Below are 10,950 nucleotides of genomic sequence, written 5' to 3'. Positions count from 1 at the left end.
TTCCATCAGGAGTGGTGGAAGACATGATCGTTAGGGTTGGACCATTTGCTTTTCCCACAGACTTTGTGGTGTTGGAAATAGAAGAGCACAAGAATGCATCCCTCATTTTAGAAAGACTCTTCGTAGCTACAGGATGGACCCTCATTGATGTTCAGAAAAGGAAAGTAACCCTAAGAGTCAATGAGGATGAATTTGTGCTGAATGCTGTTAAAGCTATGCAGCATCCAGACACCTCAGAGGAATGCATGCGCATTGATATCATTGATTCCCTAGTGGAAGAAGAAAACATAGTTGAGAGACTCGAGGAAGAGCTGGATGACATCTTTTATGATGCCAAGCCTGATTTGGAGGCGCCAGCAGAAAAGGAGGAAACCATAAATGCTCCTAAAAAAGAGGGTAAGCCTCTTAAACTCGAGCTCAAGCCATTACCATCATCCTTGAAATATGCATTTCTGGGAGATGAGGACACTTACCTTGTAATTATAAGCTCTCCTCTAGAGCCGCATGAAGAAGAAGTACTACTTAAAGTGCTGAAGACACACAAAATAGCTCTAGGGTGGACCATAAGTGACCTCAAGGGCATTAGTCCAACCTGATGCATGCACAAAATTCGGCTGAAAGATGATGCCAAACCTGTGGTGCAACCACAAAGGCGACTGAATCCAGCTATGAAGGAAGTGGTGCAAAAAGAAGTCACAAAACTCTAGGAGGCTGGGATCATATATCCTATTTCAGACAGCCCCTGGGTGAGCCCTGTCCAAGTTGTACCCAAGAAGGGAGGAATGACAATAGTTCATAATAAAAAAAAATGAACGGATTCCCACAAGAACAGTTACAGGGTAGCGTATGTGTATTGACTATAGGAGACTCAACAACGCCACAAGAAAGGATCATTTTCCTTTACCATTCATAGATCAAATGCTGGAGAGACTAGCAGGACATGCATTCTATTGTTTCCTAGACGGATATTCAGGTTACAATCAAATAGCAATAGATCCTTAGAATCAAGAAAAGATAGCATTTACATGCCCATTTTGGGTGTTTGCTTACAGAAGAATGCCATTTGGCCTATGTAATGCACCTGCAACCTTTTAGAGGTGTATGCTCTCCATTTTCTCTGACATAGTGGAGAAGTTTCTTGAAGTATTCATGGACGACTTCTCTATCTTTGGAGATTCATTTGGCTCCTGCCTTAACCATCTGGCCCTAGTCTTGAAACGCTGTCAAGAAACAAACTTGGTTTTAAACTGGAAAAAATGTCATTTCATGGTAACTGAAGGAATTGTCCTTGGACATCGAATTTCAAACAAGGGGATAAAAGTGGATCAAGCTAAGGTGGAAGTAATTGAGCGGTTACCACCACCTACTAATGTTAAGGCAATCAGAAGTTTTCTGGGACATGCAGGATTTTACAGGAGGTTCATAAATGATTTTTCGAAAATCACAAAGCCCTTGTGCAACCTATTGACCATTGACACTCCATTTGTTTTTGACAAGGAGTGCCTGTATGCCTTTGAAACTCTGAAGGCCAAGCTTATCACTGCACCCATTATTTCTGCACCCAACTGGGACTTACCATTCGAACTGATGTGTGATGCCAGTGACCATGCAATTGGCCAGTTTTGGAGCAGAGACATGATAAGCTCCTGCACGTCATTTATTACGCCAGTCGTATTTTAAATGACGCACAGAAGAACTTACTACCACAGAGAAGGAACTACTTGCAGTGGTTTATGCCATTGATAAGTTCAGATCTTATTTAATAGTGTCTAAGGTCATTATCTACACTGACCATGCTGCTCTCAAATATCTTCTCACCAAGTAGGATTTTAAGCCAAGGCTGATAAGATGGGTGCTACTCCTGCAAGAGTTTGATATAGAAATGAGAGACAGAAAAGGATCTGAGAACCAAGTGGCAGACCACTTATCTCGGATTGAGCTAGTAGCAGGGACTGCACTTCCCTCTAATGAGGTATCTGAAACCTTTCCTGATGAGCAACTCTTTGCATTCGGACAGCCCCTTGGTTTGCAGATATTGCAAACTACAAGGCCATAAGGTTCATCCCCAAAGAATACAGTAGACAGCAAGCTCGAAAACTCATACATGATGCAAAGTACTACCTCTGGGATGAACCATACCTCTTCAGACGGTGCTTGGACAGTATAATCTGCCGGTGGGTGTCTGAAGAAGGACGGCAAATCCTATGGCACTGCCATGGCTCAAAATATGGAGGACATTTTAGAGGTGAGCGAACAGCCACCAAGGTTTTCCAGAGTGGCTTTTACTGGCCAACCCTCTTTAAGGACACCCGAGAGTTTATCCGTAACTGTAATAGCTTCCAAAGGGCTGGCAATCTTCCTCATAGTCACGACATGCCTCAGCAAGGGATCCTAAAGATTGAGCTATTTGATGTGTGGGGAATAGATTTCATGGGACCTTTTCCACCTTTATTTTCGAACACATACATCCTTGTGGCAGTGGACTATGTGCCTAAGTGAGTTGAGGTAGTAACTTCACCCACTAATGATGCAAGAGTAGTGATGAAGTTTTTCCAGAAACACATTTTCAGTAGGTTCAGTGTCCTGCAGACACTAATCAGTGATGGAGGCACTCACTTCTGTAATAGACAACTTGACTTCCTTCTATATCGATAAGGCGTTCACCATAAGGTGGGCACGCCATATCATCCGCAGACAAACGAGCAAGCTGAGGTCTCCAACAGAGAACTAAAGAGAATTCTGGAAAGAACCGTGAGCTCCTTCAGAAGGGATTGGGCGAGGAAGCTTAATGATGCTCTCTGGGCATACAGGACAGCTTTCAAGACCCCTATAGGAATATCACCATATCAACTGGTATATGGAAAGGCATGTCATTTGCCAGTGGAACTGGAACACAAGGCCTACTGGACAACCAGATTCCTCAACCTTGATGCTAAGACAGCAGGAGAAAAGAGGTTGCTCCAGCTGAATGAGTTGGATGAGTTCCGACTTGCTGCATTCGAGAATGCAAAAATCTATAAAGAGAAAACCAAAAGGTGGCATGACAGGAAGATATCTTCCAGAGTCTTTGAACTAGGCCAGAAGGTCCTACTCTTCAACTCTAGACTAAAATTATTCCCTGGAAAGCTCAAATCACGTTGGATATGACCCTTCGTGGTCACTAATGTGTCACCCTATGGACACATAGAACTCCAAGGTAAAGACTTTGACAAAAGGTTTACTGTTAATGGACAAAGAGTCAAACATTACCTTGGGGACAACGTTGAGCAAGAAAGCTCTACACTGCTACTAAACTGAGTACAGTGAACTCCAGCTAATGACAGTAAAGAAGCACTTGTTGGGAGGTAACCCAATGATTAATAGTATATTATTGTTTTCTGTTACTCTATTTATTCTCATTTGATTTAATCATCTTTCCATTTTCAATTAATTTTCATAGTTAATTTGCTTTCTAGCATTTGTGATCATGTATACCTCTTAGAACAGAGACAGAAAGGTTCAGAACTGAAAACATATCACCCTGGGGTAAGCCCCTTGCTGGCGTTGAACGCCAGATAAGGGGAAGGATGGCCGTTCAATGCCCAAGAGGGATGAGCATTGTTGGCGTTGAACGCCAGGGAAGGACCCCCTTGGGGCGTTGAACGCTAGTCAGGGAGCAATGACTGGGCGTTTAACACCCAAATGGGGATGAAAAAGCTGGCGTTGAACGCCAGCCTGGGTGCCTAGGCTGGGCGTTCAACTCCCTAAAAGGGATGGAAAACTGGGGTTGAACGCCAGCCAGGGAGCAATGGCTGGGCGTTTAACTCCCATGAGAAGCACAATCTTGGCATTGAACGCCAGAATAAAGGTATTCTGGGCGTTCAACACCCCAATCAGGATAAGGGGGTTTAACCTTTTCAAATTTTTCTCAATTTCTTTTCAAATCTCTTTCAAAATTTCAAATCTTTTTCAATTATTTTTCAAATCTTTTGTTAAACTTTTAAAATCTTTTTCATATCTTTAATGCTTTAACAATTTTAAATCTTATCTTTCTTATCTTTTTAAAAGATTTTGAATCATATCTTTACTATATTTTATCTAATTAATTTTTGAAAACCACCCCCACCCTCCCTATTTATATACCATTCATACCACTGACTCCCTCACCCACCCTCCATTCGAATTCTCCTCCCCTTCTTAGTCTTCCTCTCCTTTTCTCCGGTTACTCGAAGACGAGCAAAACTTTTAAGTTTGGTGTGGAAAGAGTCTTGCTCTCTCATTCATTCAAACTCCATGGCTCCAAAAAGTGGGAGATCCACTTCAAGAAGCAAGAAAGAAGACAACCTACCAACACCAATAGCTGTCTTCAAACCTTATAGATTCTACACCAAGCAGTATGAAGAATATTATTATAAAATAATGAGCAAGAGGACAGTGATCCCGGAGGCCAGATTCGAATTAAAAGAAGATGAGTACCCAGAGATCCAAGAGCAAATTAGAAAGAGAGGCTGGGAGACTCTGGCCAACCCTGTGACCAATGTTGGAATAGTAATGATCCATGAATTCTATGCAAATCTGTGGATGACAGAAAAACAAAAGAAAGATGGACAAGGGTTCCATACTTTTCGGACCATGGTCAGAGGAAAGACTCTCTATTTTTATCTTGACAAGGTGAGAGACATCTTTAAATTACCCCTACAAAGGGATGATCCAGAATCCTTTAATATGAGAGTACAAGCCAACCCAAAGTTGGATTAGGTCTTAGTGGACATATGTGTGCCTGGAGCTCAATGGCTCAATGACACAAAAGGCAAACCAAACCAACCGAGAAGAGTAAACCTCAAACTAGTAGCTAGGGCTTGGCTGGACTTCATTGGGCGTTCCATCCTCCCCACTAGCAATCGGTCTGAAGTCACTATTAAAAGAGCTGTGATGATTCACTGCATCATGATGGGAAATGAGGTGGAAATCCACCAATTGACTCCCATTGAACTGTACAAGTTTGCAAACAGGATGTCAACCCAAGCCAAATTGGCCTTTACAAACCTTATCTCTCGCTTGTGTAATGAGACTGGAGTCCTGATTAACAGAAGATCCTCACAACCTCATATTAAGCTCTACTTAGAAGAAAGAAGATTCTAGAGCAGCAGTTTAAGAGCTTCAATTTTAAACAGACTCTTGACACGAAAATAATCAATGAACTACAAAAGCAGCAACATGTACTACTAAAAAGAAACATGTGCAATCTTATATACCATTCTTTCTGAAAGAGTTGCAAAAGGTAGATACAAGCTAATGCAAAATATAGCAAATGTTATGTAACATACATGAACAGTTTGCATCTGGTGTAGATCTGCAAGAGCTTTTTGCCTCGACTGCCATAGAAAGAAAATCAATCATAAAGCATATAACATAGTAAGAATACTATCCAAATATAAAACTAACCAATGAATTTAGATATGTGAAGAAAACATTTTTCTAAAATACTGATAAGTATAAAGCAGTGCGTACGGATTGATTGCTGGCCCATCGCTCATAATAATGCGTGTACCTCTCCAATGAATTCTTTGCCATTTCTCTTCTTTCAGTTTCATCATACTATATGGAACAAAATTTAGATCATAAGCAGATATTATTTGAAATATAATTGAGGGGAAGAATGTGCAAACAATAGTCATTCTTTGTCCCTTACCACTCCCTCTTGTTTTTTTGCCTCATATCGATTGCAAGCATAAAAAAATGGTTCTCCATAAACCATCACAATTCAATGAAGTTTGTTCACATAAATTCAATGCAGAATAGCTCTTGCAAACATAATTGACTCAGCAACTACTCAAAGGATACCAAAAATTTCTAAGGCTGGTCATTGTAGGTGATAGATCCACCAACATTATGGTGATGAGTTATTCTTCCTCCAAAAAGATTCAGCAGTGATGTTTTTCCACTTCCTGAGGGTCCCATCAATGCCAAAACTTCCCCTAGACTCACACAACCAGTTATACCTTTTCAGTATATCATTCTCCTCACTTGTTGTCATTCCTTTCATCACTACCTTATATGTCACATCACTGAACTGCACATTTATACCCATAATCACAATTTAACTCTTATTTACTAGTAACTAATTATTATTATATCAAGCATAAAATTAAGCTCAATGCACATATCTTATAAAGCCTCTCAAATCCAGAAGATGGTTTCCAAAGCCTCAACCTATGTCTTTCTTCAAAGGTATGACAAAATAAATTTACATTGATGCCCTGTATGTGTGTGTTAGTATAGGCATCATCATCAAAAAGAAAAAAAATGCAAAAATAAAAATAAAAAAGATTATGGTAGGTAATAATGTTATTATTAATTATGGGTGGGGGGTAGTCTTGTACATTGACATCACAAGAAATATGAAACATTGTACAAGACTGAACCTGATCATGCTTATATTGCTAGCTTATTGGTGGCGTTGATCAATGATTGATATAATGAAGCTTCAATAATCGTTCCCTGTCCAAATACATATATAGCACCATATCAAACTCACGCTCTATTATTCATCAAGGTTTGGATACCGGTGCAGGCAGGGAATTGAATCAACAGCAACAAAAGCTTTTTTTATTATTATTATTGTTATTTATATGTAAAAATAATATGCGGTACCTTTAGATATATTGGTAGAGTAAGATCGGTTTGAAACTTTGGCTTATGAGTTCCACCTTCAATATCTTCCGCTGCAATATACATTATATGCAACCTATTTTATATATAATTTTGGATTAAAATATATGTTTCCTCTTCAAAAGTAGAAGCCAATATATACTAGGCAGTTATTCTGTGTAGTTTATTACTTCATTTTTCTCTATGTATATATATTATATAGTGTAAAGAAAAATGATTGAAGGTGCAATGATATTCACAGCAGGTAGACATTCATTGCAAGTTCTTATATAGTGTAAAGAAAAATGATTGAAGGTGCAATGATATTCACAGCAGGTAGACATTCATTGCAAGTTTTAATTTCTACAATAGAAAAGAATCACAAGACAAAAACATAATAATTAGAAGGATACCAAAAACAATTAGGGTAGGTCAAAGATACAATAATTACCAGATAAAAAATAATACCGAGCAACCAAGGGTAACTTAAAAATAAGTGCACCAAAGAATAATAATAAAACGGAATAACTGTACCAGATTAGCATTTTTCAAGGTATAACACAAGCATATCTACTATACTACCTAGTTAAAACAGCATATCACTAAAACTTAGTAAGAATAGCATTTTTCCCAATTGTATCCTTTTTCCTATAATACGAAATACAATTGGAAAAAACAAAAGTATAAATAAGGCACTTATTCAATTGTATACCATTAATTTCTCAATTTCATAAATTAATTAAGAAAGTTAATTAAAGGCTAATTACTAATTAGGAAAGACTGGATACTTTTTCAGTTTCTCCTAAAAAACAAATAGAATTCCAATTTAGTAAATTAGAAAGAGAAAGAAGAACATGAAAAATTAGTTTGCATATCTTACTTTTTTCTCTGTACATATTTTTTAGCCTTGCAGCTTCTTCATCCATTAGCTGATTCAGCTTTTGCTCCAAAGTACACATGCTACCTTTGTTATTATCAGCATCATCATCACTACCTAATCTTGAAGCCATTTTCTTTTTCCTTTATCAAAACTTCAATAATAAGACCTATGCCTTTGAGAACAGAAAAGTGCATGGTAAGTTTATGCATATTCCAAACACAGGATCCAAAAACCAAACTCATAAAATCCAAAAAGACAAAGCAAAATCGAATTATTCAGGAGTTCACTTTGTGCTTCCATGTCAACAAGTAACTAGATAAAGAGAAGGGCATACACTGGAAATCTCTGCACAATCCTGCAGAGTGAGAGAGTGCAATTTGGTGACATGCGATGCAACACCGGTTGAATAAAGATGCAGCATAAAATAGATAATCAAAATGCAGCATAACATTCCAAGAATTTCCTTAGTTGTATATGAGTGAATATATAAGCACTCCCTCAAAATGCAGGTATTTAGATTGGTACACCAATAAACAAATGACTTCCAAATTCCAACTTACAATAAGACCTATTAGCTTATGTTCAATGGTAGAAACTTACAATATTTGATAAGCTGCTCTTATGCTAAACTTTCTAACCGTTGCTTGAGAGATTTGTTCTCCATACTCAGGATGAGATTCTCTTGGTTAAGAAATTCAAGCTTGGCAGATACTTCAGATCCTTCTGCCTATGAATTGACATACATAAAAGAGTAAATAACAAAAAAATAATAAATCAAAATAAGAAAATTTCCAAAATAGCATAGAAAATGATGCATATCATTGCCTAATGCTAAAAGCTACCTGTAAACCTTGTACATTTCTTTCTAATTCAGCTATGTATTGAAGTTTACAGACTCGTGAACGTTGAGCAAATTGCCTGCAATACATAATTTACCAGATTTTTGGCAGAGAGACTAAATATTCAAACCAAACAATAAATTGATCAAAATGAAAATTCAACGTTTGCAAATAGAATTACAGGAATCGACAATCTACAAATTATAAACAAAATGCAGTTAATTACAATTATAGTAAGCGATAAATTAAATTGAAGCAACAGTGCTTACCAGCGGCGAAGGAGGAAGATAACTAACAGCGACGGAGGAATCGAAAGTGACGGCAACGGAGGAAGGGGAATGAGCTCGGACAGAGAGTGATAGAGCACTCGAAGAGGCATGTTAACCTCGGGAGGAGAGAGAGCTCAGAGACACGATGATCGACCGAGCAACCTTCGCGACGGCGATGCCACGAAGTCAATGCTTCATTCGTGCGACGACGACGAGAAGAGGAAAGATGAGAACTGAAAAGAGTTCAGCAATGAGATCGAGGAATGCGACGACACCAACGGTTTGTCCGCCAGCGGCGATAGCACCCTTTACCGGAGGAGAAGTGTTCGGCGATGAGGGATGGTGATGGTGGATAGATTTAGGGTTAGGTTTCTCTTTGGTTTCACAGAAAGAGAAATAAGTGGGTCTTTTTCTTTTGGGTTATTGGATGGGTCTTCTTCTTTTTATGTAATTGATCTATTGTTATAAAAAAATATTTCAATAAAACTTATACCAGCCATAATAATATAGTATTAATGGCAAATATATAATGACCACAAAAATATAACTTAAATATAAAAAATAGCAGCCATTGTATTATTGCCGCTAAAAGTATGTCGCTAAAACTAATTATTCTTGTAGTGACCCTAGCTGTGACACTTACAATTTACAATCCTCAACCTAGTCTCTGAACTCTTCACCACCCTCAAACCTCAGCTTCTCGCCCTCTCTGAACCATGCATGGTCGCATCATCACCACCACCGACCACCACCTCCCACCTTTTCAGTCCTTCACTGCTATGGCGCTACCTCTCACCCCCTCAGTCCGTCACCGCCACCTCTCACGCACTGTGGAGTGGAGGTCATTCAGGTCACAATACATCACGCACACTGCAGCAGGGAGTCCGTCATCTTTACCGTCTTCACGTCTTCGCCGGTCGTCACCTCTTCTCTTGTCATCGCGCTTTCGCCGGTTGTCACCTCTTCGCCGTCGAGTAACTGGGTAAGTCATAGAACTCTGTTTTTTTCATGATTTGCTTTAAGTATAATTTATATGATTATAATTAAGCATTTGTTATAATCTTCATGCGTTGTTGATTGTATAATTTTATATGATTATTTTTTTGAGTTGTTGATTCTAGTTTCTTTGGCTATGAAATTTTCATTATTTATTGTAATTTTCAAGATTTGTTATGTTATATATTTATGATGCTATTCTGAAATTTTGTGTGTTTATGATTATGAAATTGTGTGTACTATGATTTTGTTAAGCATTTGTTACAATTACTGAGTTAGGTTAAGTATAATTTATATGATTATAATTAAGCATTTGTTATCATCTTCATTATCTTTATTTGCTTTTTTTGTTATAATTACTATGATTTGGTTAAGCATTTGTTATAATTATTCTGAAATTTTTATTATTTTAGTTTGATTTTGAATTTTTAGATAAGCATTTGAGTGCTATACAATTCATAATATTGAAGGAAATATTGATGTAAGTAAAATACTAAATTATATACAATACATTATTTTTCATATTATTGACTTATTATTCAGTTATTATACGATTTTAATTTTAATTTGTTTTCTTTTCGATGTAGGATTCAAGTAAATCAGGATCTACCATCACTACGGGATGAAAGAAGGATTGAAAATTATTGTTTTTACAATGTGATAAACTTTGTTTGGTTGTTTATATGGTTGTTTATGAAATATTATGAATATGTTTGGATGTTTGTGTTTGTTGGTTATTGCTATTTAAGTCTTTAAAAACTATGAAAATTATGTTTGTAATGATAATTGAAGATTATCTTAATTTTTTAATTTTTTTCAATTTTTTCAATTTTTATTATTTTTATAAAAAATCGTGGATATCCGCGGAGACTCAGATTCCCGGCGGATACGGGGTCCCCGTTACCCGTCGCGGGGATGGGGACGGATAATGGAGGCGGGGGCGGGGGCATGTCCCCGCCCCATGGGGACCCGTTGCCATCCCTATTCTTTAATTCTATCATCATAAATTTTAGGTTTAATTACTCTGTTGGTCTCTATAGTTTCGCGAAATTTTTAATTAGGTCCCTATACTTTTTTTTCCTTTTAATTGAGTCCTTGCACCAATTTTTTTTAATTGAGTCCCTATAATTTTTTTTCCTTTTATTTGAGTCCCTGCACCAATTTTTTTTTAGTTGGGTCCCTATACAATTAAGCCAATTACTAGGGAATTAATTGAAAAAAAATTGGTGTAGGGACCCAATTAAAAAGAAAAAAGGTATATGGACCTAATTAAAAATTTTGCGAAACTATAGGACCAACAAAGTAATTAAACCTAAATTTTAGATAAATAAATTGT

General features: G+C 37.5%; 1 protein-coding gene across 3 annotated transcripts; it reads right to left on the bottom strand.

Annotated features, from left to right (window-relative positions):
• Positions 1-5,176: 5,176 nt before the first annotated feature.
• LOC112786665 (basic leucine zipper 6) lies at positions 5,177-9,017 on the bottom strand. 3 transcript variants are annotated; one of them, XM_072229782.1, is made up of 9 exons: positions 8,619-9,017; positions 8,353-8,428; positions 8,111-8,237; positions 7,511-7,682; positions 6,634-6,704; positions 6,405-6,480; positions 5,672-6,052; positions 5,491-5,577; positions 5,177-5,354 (listed from the first exon to the last, which is right to left on the bottom strand). In XM_072229782.1, exons 4-6 carry the CDS (start codon positions 7,638-7,640, stop codon positions 6,415-6,417), a joined length of 267 nt encoding a protein of 88 aa, XP_072085883.1. In that variant the 5' UTR covers positions 7,641-7,682; positions 8,111-8,237; positions 8,353-8,428; positions 8,619-9,017; the 3' UTR covers positions 5,177-5,354; positions 5,491-5,577; positions 5,672-6,052; positions 6,405-6,414. The 3 variants fall into 2 exon arrangements, with proteins under 3 accessions (XP_072085883.1, XP_072085881.1, XP_072085882.1); XM_072229780.1 differs by having other exon boundaries at positions 5,672-6,480.
• Positions 9,018-10,950: the final 1,933 nt, after the last annotated feature.

This window comes from Arachis hypogaea, chromosome 20 (assembly GCF_003086295.3).
Source record: "Arachis hypogaea cultivar Tifrunner chromosome 20, arahy.Tifrunner.gnm2.J5K5, whole genome shotgun sequence".
NCBI classification, from domain to species: Eukaryota; Viridiplantae; Streptophyta; class Magnoliopsida; order Fabales; family Fabaceae; genus Arachis; species Arachis hypogaea.
The sequence above is the reverse complement of the archived record's forward strand: the minus strand, read 5'-3'. Positions and strand labels throughout refer to the sequence as shown.